Genomic DNA, 26,507 nt, shown 5'->3' with positions numbered 1-26,507 from the left:
AAGAGGAGTCTAAGGAGAAGGCTCGCCGATACACTGGCCTATACGAGGTCATAAGGAAGAGACATGGAAGACTCAAGTTGTGGCTCAATGGACGCTGTTACTTTGCCCGAGAGGAGGCTATACAGGCGTTCATGCAGGCCATATACATAAGTTCTCCAAGAAGGTTGCGACGAGGACGTCGCCAACTTAGGCGGGAGAGAGTATCACAACCCGCCCAACAAAGGCCCATGGACCTAACTTGCAAGCCCATAGACTTGGACATTGGGCTAAACCAAGTCCATGACCTAGAACTCTCTACACTTAAAGAAGAGTCTAGAGATGTTCTAGAACCTCAAGAAGTATGGAAGGTTAAGGAAGGTTCTAGAGAAGTTTATAGAAACCTTGTTTATAGTTAAGGAAGTGGGGAGACTTCTAGAGATCTCCATGTAATTAGAATTCTCCACAAAGGAGATGGGAATGTTCTAGTCTCTTAGACTAGAAATTTCCTAACCATTGGATAGATAACACTGGTAAATATCTTAGGCATTTTTTGGGTTCTTGGTTGCCTATAAATAGAGGTGGCCTCATTTAGCCAAGGCACCATCCAACCACCCAACAACCAATCAAGCAAGTGAGTTATCAAGCATTGTAATCCAAGCTTTTGAGCAATACAAATTCCATTCATTCAAACTCTCTTGTGTTCTCTAAGTTCTCTTCCCAAGTCCCTTGCTAGAGTTGTGGAAATGCTGACTTAGTGCTAGCGTGAGTGCTAAGTGCCAGCACGGTTGCTTAGAGAGGGCTAAGTCCATGACATGAAGCTCCTGGTAGCGTGAACACTTCGAGGTCGATAAGGCCAAGAGGCATGAGAGAGTGAGTCTTGCCATCAGAACAGCGAAGCACACCAAACCTACTAACACCAACAAGTACAGAGTGAACTTCGAATTGCAACACGTTACAACCACTGCAATTTATTGGGCTCTGGTTCAATTAATGAATTTGATAGAACCATTCATGTTTCCTTATTATTCCTCCCTTCTTCGCTACTTCTTGTCTCATCGACGATTCAGTTCTCAATTTCTCTCTCTCCTTACTTTGCTTTTTTATACTTGTTTCTCTGCAAAATCCTAATTCATTACCTTTTTTTTTTCTTTTTTTTTTTTTGTTATTAAGCGGTTCTTCAATAAATTTTGGTTTGATCAGAGAGAAGAATGGTCTAATGGTATACCATCAATTAAAAATACTCCAACGACATAGAAAGAATACACACTCCCTAGGCTTCGAAGGAAGAATTTCTCAAGGGTTTGGACTTGCTATATTCACAGAGCCATCGAGGTCAGTGGTGATGATGAACACCAACACCAACACCAACACCAACGTACTCCCAAAGGACTTGGTCATTTCGTGTGTTGCAAAGCTTAACTAAATTCATTAGATGAGGGCATCCATCTAGTGTTTGATTCCATGATTTTAGGGTTCATCTTCCCCAAATGATTTAGGGTTTAAACGATTTGGGGAAGATGAGGGCAATTTGGTCATTTTATTTGTGGGTTTTTATTAGAAAGGCATTTTGGTTATTAGATTCTCTAAAACTAACGTTTAACATTCCAAATTAATGCACTGGACTAAAGTGCTATACTGTTTTGAAAATATGAAGAGTTTATAATTAAAAAAGTTATAGGGATGCATTAAGACAATGGATATTTTAACATGGCATTGTTAAAAACCCTTTTTTTTTTTCCAAATTGGAGAGCTTTAATAGGGGATAGGGGAAGGCTCCAAAGTGGTTTGGACTCATGACCTCTTAAGTGAGGAGAGTATCTATCCTTGTCGTATATATATATAGCGTTTTCGCATCGGCTCTTCTCGTATTAGGTGTTGGTTACCATGACTGACCCGTACGAGAGGGTGAAAGGAGGGAGACTGACCTTCAAAGGTGGAGCTCTCGCCACTCTCAAATCCATAGATAAGAAGAACAAGAAGAAGAAGAAGAAATCGAAGCAGAACCTAATTGACGAAACTTCTCAAGCTTCGGAATTCGCCAGCGACGGATCCGTTGCCAACATTGACACCAGTGATACCGCCGCAGAGGTTTACACCATTGATCCTGCGAAGAAATTGAAGTACGAGCAGCTCTTCCCCGTCGAAGCGAAGAAGTTCGGGTATGACCCCAAGTCGACTTCCAAGTCGGTTGAAGATGTTCTCGATGACCGAGTCAAGAAGAAGGCGGACCGATACTGTAAATGAGGTGAGAGCCAACTATGTCTAGGGTTTCCTGTTTGTTGTTATGATTCAAAGAGCGATAACTCTTGTTCCGTTTATTGATTTAGAAGCTTTATGCATTCGTTGATTGGGCATATATTGTGTTAGAATTCTACAACAATGGGTTAAATATTGGTGATTCGTAGTCCATTGAATGGTTGTGCTGTTTCTGTTTCCCGGAAACTGCTTATGACAGAGTTCATCATTATGAAAGATGATTTGATACTGGGGGTAATGTATGAATTAAATATTTTAGAATGAACTGGAACGAATGAATAAGAAGAAATTTAAAAGAAGAAACGACGAATAAAATCTTTTTTCAGCTCTTAGGAAATTATATCTGGGTTTTTATCCTTGTCATAAATATTTTAATCTGGAGCCATTATTAAGGTTTTGTATTTCTGTTTGATTCTTAGAGGAGAAAAAAATAAGCTAGGGGTTTGTATGCACCCACATCTGAAATCCCTGCATTTATTTATTTTTTCAAGAACTGTCATTCATTGTGTATATTATAGTTCCTAGCTATAATTGGCTAGGTACCTGAATCCTTTTCTCCCATTCTAGCATCATATATTAAATAAAACATGTTGATTCAGCATATTTCTTTTGGAGAATAGCCTAGCATCAGCATGAATTGAAGTGGGATTATTTTGAAGGTTTTGACTGAAGCATGCCAACTGAAGACAACCGTCTTTCCTTTGGGTTGATATCAGCTGTGTTTAAATTTATGTACATGTGTGTATTAACGTATGTATATGCATGTATGTGATATCACATCTCGAAGTAGAAGAAAAGCCCTTAGAATACCTTGTCTAGGGAGTAGAGAATGCCTTTTGGGCAATATTTGATATGTCTTCAAAGATTACCAGTTTATTTACTTTCTCAGGCAATCTTTATGTGGTTCCCCATCTAGTGCTATACCACTTGAATATGCTAAAGTATTGCACATACAAGTGCCATGTTCTACTGAGACTAATTCTATTAAGGAACACACCTTGATGGTCTAAATTTTCTCCTATTTATATGCTTACATCAAATTTTGAATATCATGAATGGCAATATAAAAGGATAAAACTAGCCAGGGGAATATTGGGACAGCCAAGGAAATTGTTTTTCTCTCTTAGTAAAAGAGCAAAATTGGGCCAAAACAATATTTTAATGTGAGGAAAAGTAGAATTAAAAGCAAATAATAGGCACAAGGAATAAGAAATAAACAAAACCCTTTTTTTTTCTAATGTTCTGTAATAAAGCAGGATGGTAAAAAAACATAATTTTCCTATCTGAGGAGTAAAGGAGGGTTGACCGAAATTATTCCTTCTCACTTTTAGTGACTGTAGAATCTCAGTGTGAAGCTCATTCGCTCCCCCCAAAAAAAAAAAAAAAAAAAAGAGAGAAAAGGAATCTCACTGGGAAGCTGCCATTTGAACTTCTCTTCCATATTCTAGTGTCACTCACGTAGTGGTTAATTAAGGCTTGTTGCAGCTGGCTGAGACGTAGTGATCATTGGTCATGTGTTTTACCCAGTGAGTTGTTTCAAAAGATTGGGCACCATATTAATGCTTCATTTATTATCTCAAAACATTGGCTTGTGGTGGCATTCTTAATGAAAGCTATTCTATGGAGTCTCAGGCATAGCCGCATAAGATACAAAGCTTTCAGATACTTATGTAATCAACTAGTCATCTCCCCAAAATTCTGTGTCACTGTTTTCAACCTTAAAATCCTGAATAGCTTATGAAATCTTCATCACATGTATAATTCTTGTTCATGCCACAACACCATTTAAGGCCATCAACTTCTCATGATTCCATTCCCAATTTCAAGACCCTTCTTGTGCTCAATTAAAGACCTCCCATGTTCTGCATCTAACCATTTAGCTGAAACGGACTTATTAGACAAAATGTCTTTACTCTTGCATTATATTCTCTTGATAGTAAGGTCCTCCAATTCTTTGGTCTGCAGGCCAATTTTCACAAAACTATTCACCTCACCTCACCTCACCTCTCCACCCACCCCACCTCATCCTCCCCCCCTCTCCAAAAAAAAAAAAAAAAGAAAAGAAAAGAAAAAGAAAAAGAGTTTGTCAATTAGGGTAGAAAATTGGGTTTAACTTGTTGATTTAGAGCAAGAATAGGGATCCTTGTGATAACAATCTTTGGTTTCCTTGCATAACACCCATATAGGGAAGCCATACTGATGCAGAGCATCCAGCTGATCCAACCAACAGCCCACCATCAAGAAGGCCTGATCACTACTTTGTTAAGAAGTATGCTAGGCTAAAGGCCCAATCCAAGCCCACAGTCCAGTAGCAGCCAAAGGCCCAGCCCAACTAAGAATTCATGTGCATAGGCCCAAGTTTGGCCAACAGTAGCAGGCCTAGCCCATGGCTAATCCTCTTGGGCATAGGACCAGATCAGACCACCTTGGTTGGCCCTCTTTATTCTTGTCTTTTTAGTTTCCCAAAAGTCATTGGTAGTAGGTGACTAAAGTCATGGTCATTAGTGGTAGGTTACTAAAGTCATGGTTGTAACCTAAAGTCATTGGTAGTAGGTTACTAAAGTCATGTTTGTAAGTCATTGGTGGTTTGTAAACTATAGGCATTTATGCCTCTCTCCTCATACTATATAAAGAGACCATGGCTGCTCATGGAAGCATGAATTATAACCAACAAATCAATCTCCTTATGAGTCTTTTACTTGTTAACAAGTGGCCTTGGGTGGATCTTCCTTGGTGGTCTAGGTGAGACTCCTACCGCTGAGACACTAGTGGGACTCTAGTTGTCTAAGTGATCTTTTATTTATCATCTTTATCTTCAAGCATCCATCATCCATCATCCATCACAACAAATCATCTTCAAGTAAGCTATCAAGACATCTTATATTCTGTCCCTGCACCCTTTTTCCATTGCACCCCTTTTGTTGCCTTTAAACTCTACACATAACCTTCTTTCTATGACCCTCTAGCCATGGCCTTTTCATTACCTCCATCAAAACCAACAGCCAACCATCCTAATCAACCTTAACCTAATTAAACCCATTTCAGTTCAGACCCTATCCCCTACCAGTTTCGATCTTGGTGTGCTAACCATTTCAGGTTTGCACCACATACAGTGTCCCTCATATATACCATATGGCAGATCAGATAGGGCCCATATTTGGTCGGTAGTTACTGTTAGAGGGTGATTTACAGATATGTTCCTGGTCGACCGTAATAAGAATAAGAGAAGAGGATTCAAGGAAAGGAGTTTTTGGAGATGAACAAGATGGTTGAGAACAGATAGGAGAAGGGGAGGATTGAAGTTGTCTTGGTGAAGCTTGTGATAGGGATAGGGGACTCATCCCGGAGAAGCTAGGAACTTTGGCCTTCTGCTTTGCGTCCCTGCAGGAATTCACGAGTTATTTAATTGATAAACAAAAATAAAGAAGAATTAGCATTCTCGCTTTTCATGTTCTAACTTTGTAAGAAGCTGATTTTATTGACAGGATATGAAATTTGGATGGGAAATCGTTGTGGGTTCACTAATCGGATTCTTTGGAGCAGCGTTTGGGAGTGTAGAAGGTGTTGGTGGGGGTGGGATCTTTGTTCCCATGCTTACCTTGATTATTGGGTTCAATGCGAAATCATCAACAGCAATTTCAAAATGTAAGAGTTAAGAGGCTTCTGTTTAAGATAGAAATTCTCCATAAGCCATGATTTATCGTTACCAATTCTGATCTCTTGCTTTCCAGATGGGTTCAAACCCTAACCAATTTGGGGAAAAATTTTCAGTTTCAACCATAATCGATTTGGGGATGATGAGGGAATTTTAGTCATTAGATTCCTTAAAACTAACATCTAACATCCCAAATTAACGGTAGGGACCAAAGTGCTACAATGTTTTGAAAGTAGGGGGAGTTTGCAATTAGAAAAGTTGTAGGGGTATTTGGACAAATGGGCATTTTCAGGGGGGCATTTGTCAAAAACCCAAAAAAATAAAAAGAAGAAATGAGATAAGAAAAGTTAGAAATGAGAAATGAAAGCTGAAAGTAAGAGGAAATAGGATAGCCAAGGCAGTAAGGAGAATCTTAGCTACATGTTGTCGACAATGTGAATCCTTGCCCTCCAATAAGCTCTATCTGAGGTCATACTTGGCACAAGACCCAGACTATGCATGTAACCTAGGCTCTGAAACTAGTAACTATAAAAGAACTAAGCAGCAGTAACTTATAAAGAACTTGCAACGTAAGATGAAAATACTAAACAAAATAAGAATTCCAAACAAAACTTACATACATATTAAACAAAACTTACATATTATGTAGTGTACACACCAAATCAAGATGAGGAGAGAAATAGAAGCACACCGAAGACAAACTTTCAAACAGAAACTCAAACTCACTTGAACTAAAAAAAATTAACATTAAAACTTAGCTTCAAACTTGGCACACCGATAAACAAGCCATCAGCTTCTATGTATACTAGACTACTTCTGACTTGCAAAAATCTGTCACCTAATATGACGGACTTCAAATGTTCTTAAGCCCGGAGGATTCGAGAGAAGCCAAAGGGGACCGCCAAATATAATCTTCTTGAGACAAGAGTCCTTTATTCAAGACCAACAATACTTTAGTTGGATATGAAAAAAGTAGATGCCCTTCAAAATAAGATGCTTTGACTGGATGCAAACTTTATAAAAAACAAGAGGCATGTGTCCTGTCTTAAGGACCCAACAACTGAAAAGCTTTAAATAAAAACCGAAATTATAGTGATTGAGAATCTTGTTGAGTGTGCACCTAGGAGAACCGAGATTTACAATGTTCTCTTCAGGAGCTGATACTGATCTATCATCACGGGCATCTTCATCTTCAGATAAGGCTGACAAAATACGCTGACGGAGATCCAAAGAAGATAGGGTGGGCTTTTCTTTTTTAAAGACGAGAGGAGAGCTATAAGCTCAGAAAGGTCATCCTGAGATGAGGATGATTCAGATTGAGGACAATAATTAGAAACTCGTTTAAGAGTTATATTGGATGGCAGGAGATAGGAAAGATTAAATTTATCTCACCATTTCACCATAAAGCATTTCAACGAACATTAAATGTCATAAGAACGGATTCCTAAAGAGAAATACCAGAGATTTAAGGAACTTACAGGCCAGACATGTTGGTAATCTAATTCATTCGAATGCCACGATAACGGAAATACCGGATTTAAGGATCTCTTCATGTCCTCTGTACCTTGAACCCTAAAATTTCAGGCTCTGATCTGCTGCCGAAACAAACATAGAAGCCATAAGAAAGTCCAAACCAATAAGCCATGATTTATCATTACCAATTCTGATCTCTTGCTTTCCAGATGGGTTCAAACCCTAACCAATTTGGGGACAAAATTTTCGGTTTCAACCCTAATCGATTTGGGGAAGATGAGTGCATTTTGGTCATTTTGTTCTTTAATTTTGGTGGGTTATTATCAGAAGCCCATTTTGGTCATTAGATTCCTTAAAACTAACATCTAACATCCCAAATTAACGGCAGGGACCAAAGTGCTACAATGTTTTGAAAGTAGGGGGAGTTTGTAATTAGAAAAGTTGTAGGGGGCATTTGAAAAAATGAGCATTTGTCAAAAACCCTATTTTTTTTATTCTTCATTTCTCTTACTTTCGTTTCCCTTTGTGAAGACCTCACTTTTCCCTACTTTGTTTGAAAAGGATCGATGTAGCCGACCACATTTAGTTGGGAATTGGGATAAGACTGAGTTGTTGTTGTAGTATCAGAGCTTAGGTGTTAAGCCGTAAGAGATTATTGTGTATCACCCAAGTCGCACTGACCTCGTTGCCCTTCAAACATAGAAGGTGTATAGGGCCCTGATGCAGGTTTGAAGACTCATGTTCGAAAGAAGAAGAAGTAGTGTTAGTGTTAGTAGTTAGCTACTTGGTTTCCATAGTTTTATTTTGATGTAATAAGTTGAACTGGACCAAAACTGGTTGAACCAGTGGTTCAACTTAATTAGTCTTTTATTTTGGTGTCATGTGACCAACTTAAGTTAGTCACATGATCTTTAGTGGTGATGTAATAGAGTTCGGCTAGGGGGAATAATTCCTTCTCCTAGGCTGGTTAGGAAAAGGCATTTGGCCATTATTAATAACGACAAATCGTGGGGGGAGGGATTTCCTCACCTTTAAATTTTGAAAGAAAAAACTCTCTATTAAGCTGCTGCTCTTCAACTTGTTCTTCATTGCTGAAGATTGTCTTGTGTGTGATCAAGACTGGTGGGATTGGTGTTTGATCCAATCGACACCTTGCAATGTGAAGCCTAGGTGGTTCTTTTGAAGCTCTATTTTCAAGTTCAATTCAATTTCTGGTTTTTCTATTCAAGATCTACAATCAAACAAGCTGCTGCCAAGGAAATTCTGCAATAAGAGTGAATTTGACTCATCCCAACCCTAACCATTCTTCTTCTAATCCTCTAAACTACCAAATCCTAGAAGCCCCTCCATCTCTAAACCCTTTTCCCACACCCCAATTACTTAACCAGGCCATTCCAGCCATCAAAACAGGCCTCCTTTGGATCAAATACTCCTCTGGCTCCTTGGAGAACTCGATCCAACTTTGTTGGTGATTCACCCATCCAAACCCTAGATATCTCCATTTTCCTCTTCACAAAACCCAAAACCCTAATCCCAGCACCTGCTGCCGATTCTGATTATCCATCTTAGACTTGTTAAAGTTTAACGATACCTTCATTGGAAGACTCCCCAACATCAACTTGACCTAACCCTACCATCAACCCTAGACCCCATTAAACCCTAACCTTAATTTAACCAAAAACACCTATTTCGACCTACTCAAACTACTGTTCAGATCAGTTCCTGGTTATTTGGCTCCTAGTTTGACTATTCAAACCTAGGAATACATTAGGCCCTTTTGAGGACTGATTTGTGTTGACAGATACCAATATTCAATTGTAAAATAAAAAATATAGAGTAAAGCTTGCCATCGAGCAAATATCTGTTTTGATGTTAGGTTTTTAACATCCTCTTCAAGAATATCTTTTGTAGCTTTATAGACAGACAAAAAATTGTTGATTTAATAATTCACTTTCAAATTTAGTAATGCAATGAACAATAGCTAGGATTTTCTTGTTAATGGTTGAATATTTTTGTTGAGCAGGTTTCCAAGTTCTATAGGTAAACCCAACTAGTTGTTCTTTGTCGGAGGGTAAAAATTTCTTAAATATATTTACAAAATGTACTTCATATCAAATGTACCCCAGATGAAGTTGTCTCCATATCCAAATGAAAAGCACTTCAAGTAGTTGAGGAGAGTTATAGCAACAACCTGATTTGAATCGAGTTTGTCCATAGCTGTCAAGGCGTCAAGGCGACCATGGTGTTGGAGAGGGTCTAAAATCAAGGCGCCCAAGGAATCTGGACGCCTTGATAACTATGAGTTTGTCAATGAACCTTGTGCAGGTGCTAAGGGAAATTCAATGACTAGGAAAATAGTACCCCTGTCCAATGTGGGCAGAACCTTTAGATACAAGAATTGAGAAACAAAATTTGGGGTGCGAAAGAAAAAGTGTTACCTGTCATTCTGGTTTGGGTAGACCGCTATAGTGAAAATCAGAAATCCTTCATTCTTCAGGACATCTACACTAAAAAAATTGGAAATCCTTCATCCTTCTCTTAAGCTATGCTGAAACAAACTAGATAGTGCCACAAACTTTGTTTCGCGGGTTCTTTACTAGATACTCTCTAGAAAGTAGAAATGGAAAGTTGGGACCCTCTAGAATCACTGCAAACTCCTTGCAACTGATTAGAAATCAGTATCTGTTTTAGAAAGTTTTTCCTTCAATGTCTGTTATAACTAAGTTGAGCTACCCTAATTCCAAAATAAAGAAGAAAAGAGAGAAATCGACTAATGTGTTAAATGAGCTAATGGGCCATTATAAGGATAAATCCCTGTTCATTTTTGGAAAAATGTTTTAATGAGAAGGATATATGGAGCCCTTGATTGCATATCCAGTGGACATCTGTATCCAAATAAATATTTGTAACTTCTTAACAGCTAATATGGGAGGATAGGTTGTAATAACCATTGTATTTATATTAATGTGAAAGCCTCAACAATGTAGTTAATTGGTGCATTCGGAGAAAACGATAATAAAATTAACTAAGGTAGAACTAATTCAAAATATACAGCTGGTCATATTGAACTCGCAAAGAATTAACAATAAAATACCCGTGTTCATGATCTGTAAAGGTGGACTAGAGTACTCTCATTAAAAACTTGGTTCTGCAGCATAAACAATGGTTTGTTACTTTGTTATGCTACTAAGATAAAAGTATAACAAAACAAAAATACACATCATTATCGGGCTTTAAAAAAAAACGTATTAACATTCAAATCTAATTGCATCGGTGGACGACTGCCATATGTATTGTCATCCCAATCGAAGCATTAACCTAAAATTACATTGTGTGGAAATTTTTGTCAATCAAATTTGGTAAAGTTGTTCCATTGTGACCAAATGGTCATGGGTTCGAGTTTCGAAACAGCCTCTTTGGGAAAGCAGGGGTAAGGTTGTAGACATTATGACCTTTCCCAGATCTCGCATTGGCGAGAGCCTTGTGCACTGGGTACGCACTCCCTTTCGGAAATTTTTGTCGATCAATTTTGGTGGCCAAGAAACCAAAATTACGATACACTCTACAATTACCAAAACAAGAATAAAACCATTACCTGAGTACATGTCGTGACGTTGTACCCTAAACCATTACAACCTGAGTAATGGTAACCCCTTTTGTTATTGAAATTTTCTGCTGTTAGCCTCAGGCTGGCTAAGTTCGGTCTCCCCCGTATTAAAGAGCCATATAACAGATCAATATCGTGTTGCCTGACTAGATTTGAAAGACGCAAATTGGTAGTAAAATTGTCAACGGTTGGTTGCAATCTCAACACCTCTCCTAGACCATCATTCAAAACTTTTAAGAGCAACATTATACCTCTTTTGTTAAAGAGATCCTTTAAATTGCTAATTTGTTGGCAATGCCATGTGAAATCCAGACGGATTGCTGGAGTTGTCCTTGAGAGGAGCCTTTACCAGGTCCAGACCCACTATTATCATCTAGGGCAACTTTGGTCCATCTAGGTATAATATACCTAATGGGAATCGAGGATTTGTCTGTTATCACATAAATCTTAAGAATGTGTTAGAGTTTCCTTTTATGCTCAAATAACTTGCACTCACAAATAGTGATTTTTGTTTCTTGGTTGTCCAACACGTACTGCATGTCAATCTCTCGATCCCCATCCCTCGAGCAAACCTTGTACTTATTAATTGTGATTTTGTCATCGCACCGTTTGGCCTCAAGACCAAAACATGCATAATACTCAATTGAGAAAACTTTGAACATCTTTACTATATAAACATTAGCGGCTTGGTGCTCGATTTTATGATTTGTAGTACAAGAAGGGGTTAAGGTTATGCCAATGACATTTGCTTTGGCTTTCTTTTCTTGTTTTCTCTTAATAACATATTCATATTGTGTTATAAATTTTCATTAACAGGGATTGATGGTATGAAGAAACCCTTAAAATATTATTCATTGATTCTCCTCTTTGGGTTGGTACTCATACCCGCAAAAAAAGTATCATCATAGTATCCTGGCACCCAATGTTGTTTTATTCTGAAATGCCCTTTTAGCCACTTATGATCCTGTAAATTATATCTATGTATCATCTTATGCCAGCTTTCTTCGAATTCATTGGTTGTTTTGGATTCATTAATATAACTCTTACACATTGCCTTCAAGTCATAAATATCGTTTGTACAATGGCCTCATGTGGGTTGCTCTTGTGGTTTTCCAAATATCATCCACAAAGCCGATGGATAGTCAATGGAAATATATACCTAATTGTCTCATTATTTCTGGATTTTCAGCAGTCAAGATTGCCTTCAGATGGATATTGTGCATAGCTTGAAGTTATGTTCTAAATAGCCATATGAAAGATTTTATCGTTTCGTCACCTATTAGGTCACAATTAAACAACATACACTATATATGATGATTAACACCTGTGAAATGAGCAAATTGGAACTTGTATTTATTTTTTTTGTAAGTTGTGTCAAATACAATTACATCACCAAACTTCTTATACTGTTTCAGTGCACGACTATTCACCCATAAAATCTCTGTAAACTGTTAGTCCTCGTTCACATGGATTGTATATAAAACTCTGCATCTAAGGTCATCTTGCTATCCAAATAGCTGATTGCTTGTGACAGTCAACCCCTTCGCAATCCCTTCTCATAGATCTCAAGAAATCATCTTTTACAATAGCATACTGTTCTTCACCGACAAATTCTTTAATTGTCATTATTTGGGTTTACCTTATCCCACACCTATGTAGTAGTTGCATAATCTCAATTGTACCTTTGTTAGTTTTTTGGTGCAATCTAAGGCGAAATGACTTATTCTTAGCCACTAATGGATGATTTTCTTCTTTTAAAAAATATACCCAAATTGAAGTGCTTTTCACTTGCAATAATATGCAAGTTACAGCAATGAAAACACCCATACTTTGACTAAATTTCTGACTACCTTTTAACAGGTGCTTATGTTAAAAAGAATTGTCAATTTTTGGACTAAATCTTTGGGGGGGGGGGGGGGGAATTCATATATTGATACAACAGTTATATGGGTGTTATGATGACCAATACCCATATTATTGCAAGGGTGTTTTCATTGCTGCAACTTGTAGAGTTCTTTTATACAATTCGTGTGAATGAGGACCAACAATTTATAAGGATTTTTTTGGATGGATGGTTATGTACAAGAACAGTATAAGAAATTAGATGATATAATTGTTTTACACAATTTACAAAAAAAAAAAAGTATAAGTTCCCGTTTGTTCTTTTCAAATGTGTTAATCATCATATGCAGTGTACAGTGTACGTTGTTTAATTGTGTCTAATAGCTGATGAAATGAAAGAATCTTTCATATGATTTTTTAGGACATGGCTTCAAGCTATGCACAATATCCACTTGAAGGCAATCTTGACTGATGAAGATCCGAGAATCATGAGAGCAATTAGACATGTCTTTCCATAAATTTTCCATTGGCTTTGTGGATAGCATTTGGAGAGGTACAAGAGTAACCACATGAGAGCATTGCACAAGTGATATCCTTGAAAGCAGTGTTTAAGAGTTGTATTAATGATTCTAAGATACTCCATTAGTTCGAAGAGAGCTAGCGTACAATGATATAGAGATACAATTTAAAGGATCATATGTGGCTAAAGAGGCAGTTCAGAATATGGCAACATTGGGTGTCATGTTACTATGATGACACTTTTTTTGCTGGTATGAGTATGACCAGTGTACTAAAACTCACGAAATTTCGGTCGAGATATCGAATATTTCGAGTATCTCGACCTATCCGAAACGAAACGCACGTCCGATATGAAAAAATGCAATATTTCGAATATTTCGGAAATCTCTGTCATCTCGTTTCGGAAGTTTTGTAAATCTCGGTAATTTCGGTCATCTCGTTTCGAAAATTTCGGAAATCTTAGTCATTTTTGGCATTTACACCCACAAAAAGAATACCATATTTCGACGAAATTTCGGTATCTCGGAAATTTCGGTCAGACCGAAACGAAACGAGATTTAGTACCATGAGTACGACCTAAAGAGGAGGGTCAATGAATAAGTACTTTAAGGGCTTCTTCACACCATCAATCTCTGTTAATGAAAATTTTTAACATAATATGAAGAGACTATTAAAAGAAAACGAGGAAACAAAGCTAAGGCAAATGTCATTAGCATAACCTTAACCCCTTCTTCTACTATAGATCACAAAATCGAACATCAAGCCACTAATATTTATACGACAAAAGTGTTCAAGGTTTTTTCAATTGAGTAATATGCATGTTTTGATCTTGAGGACAGGTAGTGCAATGATGAAATCACAGTTAAAAGGTATAAGGTTTGTTCGAGGGATGGGGATCGAGAGATTGACGTGCAGTATATGTTGGACAACCAAGAGACGACTGCAAGTTATTTAAGTAGAAAGAGATACTCTACAGACACATTCTTAAGATTTTGTAATAACAGACAAATCCTAGATTCCCATGAGCTAAATTATGCCTAGATGGACCAAAGCCGCCTGTGATGATAATAGTGATTCTGGACTTGACAAAGGCTCAAGGATAGCTTTAGAAATTCGTCTGGATTTTACATGACATTGCTAACAAGTTAGCAGTTGAAGGATCTTTTCCCAAAAGAAGTATAATGTTGCTCCTAAAGTTTTGAATGATGGTCTAAAGAAGGTGTTGAGATTGCAATCAACCATTGGCAATTTTACTGCTAATATGCGTCCTTCAAATCTAGTCAGGCAATGCGATATTGATCTGTTACGTGACTCTTTAACACGAGGAGACGGGGGACTGAACTTAGCCCGCCTGAGGTCAGCAGTAGAAAATTTCAATAACAGAAGGGGTTACTATTGCTTGAGTTGCAATGGTTCAGGGAACAACGTCACGACATGTACTCAAGTAATGGTTTTATTTTGTTTTGGTAATTGTAGTATGTATCATAAATTTGGTTATTTGGTCACCAAAATTTCCATACAATGTAATTTTAGGTTAATGCTTAGTCTGGGATGAAAATTCATATGGCAGTCGTCCACCGATGCAATTAAATTTGAATGGTAATGCGTTTTTTTTAAAGCCCGATAATAGGGTTTATATTTATCTAGTTATACTTTTATCTTAACGTAATTCTAGATGGCTGGAATACCAACTAAAATCAATAACCAGGATCTGCTAAGGGTTGGAGGAATCAGTTAGGTTAAAATAGAGGAAATTCTGAAATTAGAGTTAGGATTAGATGGGATCTAGGGCTTGAAGTTAGGTTAAGTTGATACAGGGAAGTCTTCCAGTGAAGGTCTTGAGATGTTTTATGGAGGTTGAGTATGTAAACAAAGATGAATATTAAATTAGGGTTTGGGTTTCTGGGTTTTGGGAAAATGAAATGTACGAAAATCTAGGGTTTCAAGTGGTCACCTGGGGCTAGAACCAGAATTGAGTTTCCCTTATGGTGTGGGGGAAAGATCGAATCTAGAAAGATGGGATTTTGATGAGGGGATTGGGCTGGACAGGGTTTAGGGTATGGAATGTTAGGGTTAGGTTTAGAGGATTAGAAGAAGGGTTTGGGGGTTGGAGTGTTGTACTTACTTGCTAATTGAACTGATCTTGAATCTGATAGCAGAAATCCCAGTAGTGAGTTGAATCTTCAAATATCGGCTAGGGCAGAATTGAAATAATGTGAAGCTTGAATGCAGAATAATGGAGAGAGAGGCAGTGAAGGCTATCCCAGCCTGGTCCTCCCACCCTCACAACCTATCTCAGGACAGTGTTGTTTGCAAAGCAAATTCTTCATTCATTAAATCGTGGGAGGCTCTCAAGAGCTCTTACATATATATAGCCTTATGGCTGGACAGAATTCAAACTCTAACTATGACTCAAAACTTAGCTAGGACTCATAATTGAACTAGGAATACTAACTTGGATTTCTAACTAGAATTCAAACTTGCACTAGGAATCCCAATTAGAATTACAATTCAATAAAAGACTGACTAAAAGAAATAACAAATTAATAGCCCATGATTTTAACTACTGGTGTAGGATTCCCCTACACCTACCCGATAGCTACTCATGTTGGTGTAGGGAAGAATCCCTACACCTGCAGCTGGTTTTAGACAGCCAATTTACATCATTAGTAGCATAACAAACCATTGTTTGTGTTGCATAGCCTCCAAGTTTTTAATGAGAGTACTCTGGCCCACCTTCATAGATCATGAACACTGGTGTATTATTGTTAATTCTTTGCAAGTTCAATATGACCAGTATATTTTGAATTAGTTCTTCCTTAGTTGTTTTTATTATTGTTTTTTTCCGAATGCACCAGTTAACTACATTGTTGAGGCTTTCACCTTAATATAAAAACAATGACTGTTACAACCCTATCCTTTTCCCTGCTGCTTTAATCTCCCGAAAATTCTTAATTCCGTCGATATAGAGGCTATAGCCCACCTTTTCCGAGTCTAGTGTTTGGGCCGATCCCACTGATAAAACAAATAAAGCCATATTGGTTGTTAAGAAGTAATAGATATTTATTTGGATACAAACGTCCACTTTATATGCAATCAAGGGCTCCATATATCCTTATCTCATTCAAACATTTTTCCAAAAAATGAACATGAATATATCCTTTCTAATGGCCCATCAACTCATTCAACACATTAATCAATTTCTCTTTTTTTTCTTTTTTATTTTGGAATTGGGGTAGCTCAACTTAGTAATAACAGACAGTAAGGAAAAACTTTTTAAAACAGATACTGATTTTTAATCGGTTGAAATAGGATTTAGGACAACTCAAATTTAGTAATGAGATTGATTTCTTTTTATACTGCTTCTCATCTAACCAAAGCTCTATATAAGCCTTAATTGCTATAACTTCCCCTAACAATGGTAACACTCATGATGTGGCTTCTCTATTGCTTCCTCCTTTGCTTCCTATATCTTCAATTCGTGTGGTTGATCAAATTCAATACCAATTGTTCTAATGATATATTTACTTCAAATTTCATTCCTCACCAACATCCATTTGATAATGTTTGAGTTTCATTCATTTGACTAATTGATGCTTTTCTTTTGTAGAGTGTTTGCAGTGATTCTAGAGGGTCCCAACTTTCCATTTCTACTTTCTAGAGGTTATCTAGTAAAGTATTCACAAAAACAAAATTTGTGACAATATCTAGTTTTCCAATTTTTTGAGTGTAGAGATCCTGAAGAATGAAGGGTTTCTGATTTTTTACTATAGAGGTCCTGCCAAACCAGAATGGCAGGTAACACTTTTTCCTTTTTCTCCACAAATTTTGTTTCTCAATTCTTGTATCTAAAGGTTCTGCCCTATTTTCCTAGTCGTTGAATTTCCCTTAGCATTTGCACAAGGTTCATTGACAAGCTCGATGCAAATCAGGTTGTTGCTATTACTCTTCTCGATTGCTTGAAGTGCTTTTCATTTGAATGAATGCGGAGACAACTTAATGTGGGTACATTTGATATCAAGTATCCAGATGATGACCATGAAGGCGCTTAGGGAGAGAGGCGTTAGGATAAAGGCCTTGGGAGAAGATTTATTGAGAGAGAGAGAGAGAGAGAGAGAGAGAGAGAGAGAGAGTACGTTGGGGAGATGTTAGGAAGAAGATATACATTGGAGAGACGTTGGGAGGAGAGATGATGTGCAATTTGTTAAGGGGAGAGACATTGGAGAGAGGGAGAGATGAGCATTTAATATTCGTGATGTCATTCCTACATTCCAGAGAAAACACCATCTGTGTATATCATATTTGATTTTGCAACAAGGTTACCATCATCCAACCGAAAATTTCAAAATAGAATCTTCTTTATTCAATGCTCAGTATGTTCTAGAAAAATGTTAGATTGATCGCTAAAACTCGAGGACAAGTTTTTTCTCACTGGGGAGAATGATGTAGTACATAAATCTGGTTTTATTATTTATTTTAGTTTAAGATGTAGTCATAACATCATGAGCATTAAATATTCATCTCTCTATCCCTCTCTCCTCTCCCCTTTAGTATTTATTGCCCATCATCTCTATCTCCCATTGCTCTCCAACGTCTCTCTCTCTCTCTTCCCATCTGATATACCTCTCTCAAAGTGCTTTCTCTCTCTCTCCCTATGGCTCTTCTCCCAAAGCACCCTCTCTCAAGGACTTTTCTCCCAAGGCACTCTCTTCCACTGTCTCTCTCCTTAAGTACCTATCTCTCAACGGCACCTCTCTCAAGGTACTCTCCTCCACCATCTCTCTCCTTAAGTACCTCTCTCTCAACGGTACCTCTCTCAACAGCTTTCTCATATATATATATATATATATATATATATGGGAGTGTTTGAATGACACATCTATAGGTGCATTTAGAACTTGACACCTTTTAATTGCCCCTTAGCGTTATTCTCAAAAGGTTTTTAAGGTATGGGTTTAAAGGGGTTTTAAAAAATAAGATGAAAGTGACATATCATTATGTCATTATCAAAAGATGTAATTGTCACGCACATTTCTCGAGTATGCATATGAAATGACACTATTACCCTCATTGGGAAAAAATGGTCATACTAAAAGGGCAAAAAAGTAAGGTTACAAATTATTTGGCACCTTGAGGGGTGTCATTAAGAAAATCCCATATATATTATGTGTGTGTGTGTGTGTGTGTTTGGTTTGAAAGAAAGTAGTTTGTGGATTTGTGTACGTGTGTGCCATTATATGCCCCGTCGTGAGTATAGAGGTCCTCTAGTGGTCAGAGAGTCCCACACTTGGTGAGTGAGTCCCCAAGAGACCTGTGAGTTAAGTGGTCTTCTTTGACCCCCTATTACCTTGTACTTGGCTTCTCAATGAAATTAGTGTTTCTTCTCCACATGTTCTGTCAATTTTCTTGTTTATTTTGAATTTCGATTCCAGCTGCATCAATACCACTTGCTGGATTTGAATAGAGCAAGCCAACTCATTGTAAAGAAGGTCTGGGGATGAAGGTAATTTGGACTTAGGATCATGAATGATGTGATTTATGGAAAGGGGTTATGGACCTTAAACACTGTAAGGGTGAAAAGGTTATGGAAGGTTACCATAGAGGGCAGCCTGTGGAGGTGTGTTATTCTAGCTAAGTATGGATCTGATGAGATGGGATGCAATATAAGATCAGTGGTGTGCTCATATGGGTGTGGGGCGTGTAATGGTATCTGTAAAGTAGAGCTGAAGTTTGAGAGAGAAGTGCATGTTGTGGGACAAGGGCTGGATCAGGTTTTGGCATGATATGTTGGAGAGGATTCCCTAAAGAATCAGTTTCCAGAACCATGTTCTCTCTGCCAAGATAAGAAATCTTGGGTGAAGGACTGTTTTGAGTGGAAGGAGTTGTTGATGAGTTTGGCATTTGCAAATCTGATGGAAACATAAATGACTGGGAGATGGCTTTAATGGTTGAAATGTGGTCTAAACCAGAGGAATTTGTATTTGGAGAAGGGAATGATATTCACTGTTCAGATTTGGCCCTGTGGGTCAAATTTTGTTTTTTATTTTATTTTATTAAGTCTTACTTTCTAAAAGTTAAATGCTGGAAGCAACCCTTTCTGTGAAACTCATATCTCAACTCTGCCACCTCAAATAGAACTCATTGTATGGGCAGCAGCAATAGATAAAATTTTAGCAGATGATAACATGATTAGTAGAGGTGGAATCTGCCAATCCATTGTACAAGCATGAATCTGCTAACATTTTACTCATACAATGTAGTTTTGCAAGGGTATTTGGGGTTGAATTCTACAGCTGACATGCATTGGCCAATCCATACATTTTTTTGGTTTTTGGTTGAACAATCCCTACATCTGTGATGAGCCACTGCAACGCTAGCAGTGATATGGAAGGTTGTGCCTTTTGCTGTATTTTGGGCAATCTAATAGGCTAGAAATATTGCAGATCCAAGGGAGATATTGAACAGGATGGACTGCAGTATACTCCTGCTCCTCCTATATTCCTGATGTCTTGATGCAGCAGTACAATTTATCTTCTTTAAAAGAAAAATAACCTCCATAAACCTTCATATTTTAGTTTTTTTGGTTATTATGTAGCGTGCTAAAAGAAAGTTAATACTTATATTTGACCTTACTCAGACCTAAATTCTGCGTATAAGGTACTTCTTGTCTTATTGTTGATTAACTATGCTTGCTGAAATAAAGAACAATAAGGTTTATTAACTCGGACTAGCTCAGAATTCAAAGAACTTCGACAATCATAAGTACAATTGTAGTACCATTTCCATCATTGTTTACCACCCCTCTTTTATATATATATATTTATATGTACTGTAACATTTTTTATTCCCCACCCCAATAAGCTATGTGATTTTTTTTTTTCGGGATGGGGGAATATGTAATTTTGGAGGGGAAGAAGGAATTACAAGATGTAAGAAACATCCCACCCACAAAAGACAAAAGGCCTACATCAAATAAGCAATACAAGGAAAGCCTCCCCAAAACAAACAAAGGTAATTTAATTTTCAATCATAATCAAAACATATTGCCAGAGCCTCTGTTATGGAATCCTTTCCATCTCTTTGAGTATATGACCACTAGATCCAACCAAATCTCTTACAATAGTTCCAGCATATCTTTGATGTTCCCAATAATTACATTGATTGCACTAATCCAATTCTACACAGCTTCTGTATATCTTGTACTTCTAAAATCCCCACAGAATAGGCCATGACCTTGGATTCTGTTCAATATAGCATTCATACTGCTGCCTATCAACATTTTTGACTGGGCCATGAAAAACAGATGCCATTGAACATTAGTTTTTTCTCTGTTGTTCAGATTGACTGGCTAAACAATAAAATCCCAATACATGGTATACGACAATTAAGTGCCTTTTCGAGTGTTAAGTGTGGGCAAAGCATATCATTGCATATCCACATTCAACTCGACTTTGTGAGTGGTTTATCTGCTTCTGTTTCTGCCCAACTCATCTTTTTGATATGTATTACAGGTGCAGCAGCATGACATGATTGCTGTAATGTTAGGCTCACAGACTTCAGCTGAGGCTTTGCATCTATGCCGGTGGAAGATACTCAGGATATTCTATACAGGTGGAAGATACTCCTCAAGATACTCTGTCAAACCTGTGTTTCTAAATCATTGTAGACCATATCAGTTTGTGAAGTAGCTGCTTTGTCACTTTGTATTACTGAATTTAGTGGTAGTAAAATCAGACTTGATGATCTTAAATCTGGATCCTTTAATCCTTTCCTTTCTCTCCTGCTGAGTCATTCATAAGAAATGATCTGGTGTCAAAACTTGATTTCCTTTTTGTATGTTGATAATGTAAAGCTGCAGTAGCATATGAAATAAGGATTTTAGCTACTATCTGAGTCTAAATCAGTTTGGCTTCCCATGTGGTTTGGTAAATAAAGTATATTAATGATTTTGTAGGGCGGCAAGGGCAACTCATGGAGAGTCCCCATCACCAAACATATTTGCCAAAACCTGTGACATGCATTTGCCTTGAGCAGAGAGTTCTTAGCGATCTCTTTCATAGTGACCTGCATGCTGCCCATTAGGACAAGGTGATGATGACTGCTATTAAATCAATATTCACTACAGTTGTCAATTGATATTGCTTACATTAAGAGTCATATATACAAATGAATCAGATGTGACAGAACTGCTGATTATTTTTGGTGGAATGAAAAAGCCTCTTTTGCAATGACATTCTTTTCTGATGTTCCATTTGGCTGGTTGGGCCATCCCACCTAGAAGAATGTTTGGATGGAACCACCTAATTGTGCCGGAAACACCCCGGCCAGAACCACATGTGCTAGTTTCCTGCATGTGGCTCGTCCGTGATAACATCTTTGGATTTGCATGAATTAGATGACCAATCACTAAGTGGGGATGCTCCCTCCAACATGAGCGAACATTTACGGAACAAGCAAGTCCTTCCGCTCTAGCTGATCTACGACCACTCTCTCCTGGTGGTTGAGGTGATCTACCACCATTGCATGGCAGATGTGGTAGAAATATGGTGGGCGGTTAAAACGCAAGGCCTCTGCTCATATGTCAAAGTTCCTTTGCAAATAAAGTTATGTCAAGGCTGCAATTGTTTTACTAGAATTATTGAAGATCAATACAAATTGTATATGCTTCCTTTCTTTTCACGTAATGTATTACATGTAAAAATTTTTACTTGGTTATTTATTTTGCGTGTTAAAATTATTTAAAATAGCTACATGCCATTATAATCAATTTTAAATTACATATTCTCTGTCATATGCCCCCCCCCCCACACACACACACATACATAAGTTATATGTGATCCATCCAAAGACAAGAAAAGGTGCTTGCAAGATATTAAAATTTTTACAAGGTAGAATTTACTATCAAATTGTGCATGAAACTTGTCGAAGGCCAAATCTGGAAAATTTGCGGTTCCTCCTAAAAATTTCTCCCATGATAATTTACAAATTAAAAAACATGTAGTGGAAAATAGGATTATATGGTAAAAAAAATTAGTGGCTTTTCTATATGAAAACAGACGGATCCACAAGGATTAGAAAAAGGGGGGGGGGGGGAATATTTTACTTAAGGGCATGAGATAGCACCTGTTCGTGTGTTTCCTGCATTAGAATGAAGGTCAACGAGAGCGCATGCAAGAGGTATCAACATGGATACGATTTTATATTTCACAGGGGTGGGGCGATAATTCTGCATGTTCCTGTGTTTAGATGCAGGATCCATGCTATCATGCAATGTTTTTTTTTTTCTTTTTCTTTTTCTTCTTTACTTAAATATTAAAAAAGTTGGAAAACACCCATCTCAAAATTCAAGATGTTGTTTTTCCAAAAGGTGGAGGGTTCCTCACGTTGCTAGTGTGAGAAGGTATCTGCATGCCACATCATCATCCATTGGGGTCACATTTTCAGAACATGTGAAAAAATAAATAAATCATGTGAGAGAATAATTACGCATCGATGGTATTGCAATCTTTTTCCTTTTCCAAAAATATTGATGATCTTTAGATCTTTAGTATTGTGGCACCCATAAAGGACTCCATTCCCATCATACAATTGGATTTGTTCCCACACGTAATATGTTCAAATGTTTGTTGGTCATGTCCAACCAAAAAGTGCTAAATGACAACAAAATATAAACTTTTAAGTCTATATATACTAATTACTTTTAAAAAAAATTACTTTATGATAAAATAAACGCAGCGGAAGTGACAAAACAAAGCATTAAAAAAATCTATGATGACCACTAGGATGGATAGCGATACATGAGAGAGTAAGCATAAGTATAGAAGGATATATGATTGAATTTGAACTTGATTTTGTTATGTGGCATACTTAAAAATATTAGACAGATATCGAACTGTAAGAATTGACACATCACGTTTTTTATATGCCAGAATGTGTGTAGCATGCAGGCAAGCTAGATGTACAATCTTGTCCAGACAACTTTTTACCTAAGGTCAACTTTGAATGAAAAATATCCACAATTTGCTTGGATCCTATCCATATCATGGCTCTCATTTATTTTTTCTTGGAAAAGTTTTTATTGTCTAGCAGGTCTAGATGATACTTCTAGACCAGCAGAAATATCTGGTAAATGGTAACTTGGAGAGAGGGGAATCTGCATGTGCCTGAATGTACGTAGCGTACATGAAGTATATTTACACTTCACACTTGTGCAGATTCCCGGATGATTTAAAAGGAATTAAAATTTTGTGAACAGATAGACCGTAAGGTGTACAACATACAGGAGAAGTTTCAAAGAAAAACTGAGGTAGGTAAGTAGAAACATAAAGCTTTGAAAATCCAAAGAGAAAATAAACTTTCGTAAAGTAATCGTACAAATTGTGGAAATACATGGGAGTTTAAATGGTTGATTTTGGATTTAAAATTTAACATGTACTCAATCTAGACCATATCCTAGATACTAATACGTTGTAATTGCAACATCATCCTTTTATGTGGCAAAACTTGGTTTCGATTTAGAGATGTTCTCTAGATTTGTTGGTCAAAAAAAACTTTGTCCTTTCTATTATTAGTAGAAATATAGTATGTGGCTTTATTTGGACATTACATATTGGATTTGAATTTGAGGTGTATGGTCTGAGTATCAATGGAATTTTTTTTTTTACTTCAGTTGTCTAACTTTTGGAATTTTCCTCGGGTATTAGGAACGTTCCCTCTCTCCCCTCCCTCTTTTAAAGAATAGATAACGTGATTTAATACACTAAGCCAAAAAGAAAATGGCAGAAGGAACCGTCTGTATTCTTTATTATTAAATTCTTAGTCCATGAAAGCTTTTCTTCATCCATCGAGGGGGAGGGGTTCATGGTTCACCCACCATTCTAGGGTCTCAATTATTTCCCTTGAAGGAATAATAAATGCCCATAAGATCTCTTGCAAGCATCCTCAAGCCGTGTGATGAAGGAAAGTTCATTCGCCATGGGTGAAGAAAACTGGGTCCAAACATAGGAGCATGTGAAATTATCATTTCACTCCCCGTGAAATAAAAAATTCCATCTATGTTGATGCCTGTATGCACACTCTCATCGGTCCCCCGTGCTGGTGCAAGGGCCATGCGACTAGGCATCAATTTCTTACCTATTAATTATACTTACATATCTAACCCCACCACCCCCCAAAAAAAATTTTTTTTTTTTTTCAATATTCCCAAGGGTTGTCAAAAACCTTCTTGGATTTTTGCCAATTAAAACATATGGAAACAGGATCAGTTCTCATGCAATTACTGTTGATTTTATATTAATATTTCTGAAACATTTCAGTGGGTTTAATTTGAAACTTATCTAAAAGTTGGGAAAGACGTTAGGCATATCCAGCCTCTATCCCTAGCTTAGCTAGGGTTTGATTGTAACCAACTTATTGCCCTCTATCATCATTTCTTATATATCATCTACTATAATAAAAATGAAATAAAGAAGTAAAAGAGAGGAATGCTGGGCATATATCCTAGATGTCTTTATAGTGTTTTTTTTAATCATAATTTAAGAAAGTTTCACCAAGAAACATAAGAGAGAGAGAGAGAGAGAGAGAGAGAGAGAGAGAGAGAGAGAGAGAGAGAGAGATTAAAACTGCAGGTGTTTTTGGTGAAATGCATGTTTGGTTTTGAATCAGAACAAGGGATTGTACGGCTACTAATTAGATCTCCTAATTGTCAAAAGGTTTATGTACCCAAATTATGTACTTAGGGTTTAAATTAATTAATTAATAAGAGAACAAAAAAAAAGATAAGACACCTACTCCACAGCCACCTAAAAAGCTAGTGAGAACTAATTAGTGCGTTATGACAAGGAAGAGGAAGATGGGTTTGATTCTACACCCTTCAAATTATCATATATACCTCCCCATGATATGCACTTCCTCTACTAAGAGCCAAAGAGATCAGAGTAAGTTAATCTGTCTTTTATGGTTATGGTTTCCCTTCTGCCATTAGAGAGAGAGAGAGAGAGAGAGAGTTGCATTTTGGAGTCTTTGCCAAATGAGGGTCTTTATATCTTGATGTTTGGCAAGATAAAATCCCATACCCAACACAGATGATGAGCTTGAAAATGGCAACAAAAGAAATAGAGTGAATCTAAGGAAGTGGTTTAATTACATTAAAGAGAACTTGGTTATGGAAAATATCAGTCTTGTTCACATTACTTTAGGCATACCAAATTTATTTTTTATTCTATAATCTATTATGTCTAGCTAGTAGTATCTGGACGATTATTGTTTATAGTCCATAACTTATTATCATAATTGATTACTTGTTAATAGGTCATAAATATAAATATAAACTATGCCACAGAGAGCCTTAATAGTGAAGATCGAGCTTGTATTATATTTATATTATATATGTTTGTAAATTAATCCGAATGATGATGTGGCACTAGTTTATTACGATTGTAACAACTGATCGAGAAGATTGCATCGTTTGAGAAGAATTTGAATTCTTTAACAATTGAAAATATTGCATTTGAAAGGAATTTAAATTTTAGTATTCTATATGCTTTCTCAACCGAAATGTTTTAGGACATACAAAAGCTTGTCACGAAGAAACTAGAAATAGGAAGCTGCCAGAGCCTTTGCAAATATGTCAGTAACTTGATCATGAATAGAGATGTATCTAACATTATGCGTTTTCGAGTTACTTTACTCTTGCAAAATGAAAATTAAAAATAATATGCTTAGTTCTGGAATGGAAAACAAGATGGACAACTAAGTAGATCGCTTCTATGTTGTCACACCATAGAGTGGGAGGTTGACAAAGAGGTATTCCGATTCATTATTTTGGGCGAGACACTGCAGCTTATTTGTGAGAAGACAATGAGTTAAGATTGTTCCAGGATAAATACAATGGTCGCACATAGAGGAAATCATCGGGGCATCTGACCCAATCAACATTGGAGAATGCTTGAAGATGTAAAGAGATCGATGGTCAATTTGGAAGGGACATTGTAGAAGTATGACATAAATACTCTAGAATTCGCTTGACCTCCACTTAGTACTCAAAAGTTTGATTGTGCATGTACTGACATACCTTATTAATGAAAAATGTAATATCTGACCATTTAAATATAAGATACTATAATGCCCCAACAATGGAATGATAGTCAAATGGATCAGAAATAGGCATATTTGAGT

At 37.1% G+C, this 26,507-nt stretch overlaps 1 protein-coding gene across 2 annotated transcripts; it reads left to right on the top strand.

Annotated features, from left to right (window-relative positions):
- Nucleotides 1-1,841: 1,841 nt before the first annotated feature.
- Nucleotides 1,842-25,815, top strand: LOC122663921. Of its 2 annotated transcripts, XM_043859590.1 has the most exons (3): nt 1,842-2,224; nt 23,587-23,593; nt 25,803-25,815. In XM_043859590.1, the coding sequence occupies exon 1, from the start codon at nt 1,864-1,866 to the stop codon at nt 2,221-2,223; it is 360 nt and encodes a 119-aa protein (XP_043715525.1). In that variant the 5' UTR covers nt 1,842-1,863; the 3' UTR covers nt 2,224; nt 23,587-23,593; nt 25,803-25,815. The 2 variants fall into 2 exon arrangements, with proteins under 2 accessions (XP_043715525.1, XP_043715524.1); XM_043859589.1 differs by lacking the exons at nt 23,587-23,593; nt 25,803-25,815 and adding an exon at nt 20,843-21,124.
- The last annotated feature ends 692 nt before the right edge of the window (nt 25,816-26,507 follow it).

This window comes from Telopea speciosissima, chromosome 6 (assembly GCF_018873765.1).
Source record: "Telopea speciosissima isolate NSW1024214 ecotype Mountain lineage chromosome 6, Tspe_v1, whole genome shotgun sequence".
In the NCBI taxonomy this organism is placed as follows: domain Eukaryota; kingdom Viridiplantae; phylum Streptophyta; class Magnoliopsida; order Proteales; family Proteaceae; genus Telopea; species Telopea speciosissima.
This window is presented reverse-complemented; position numbering and strand designations above follow the sequence as displayed.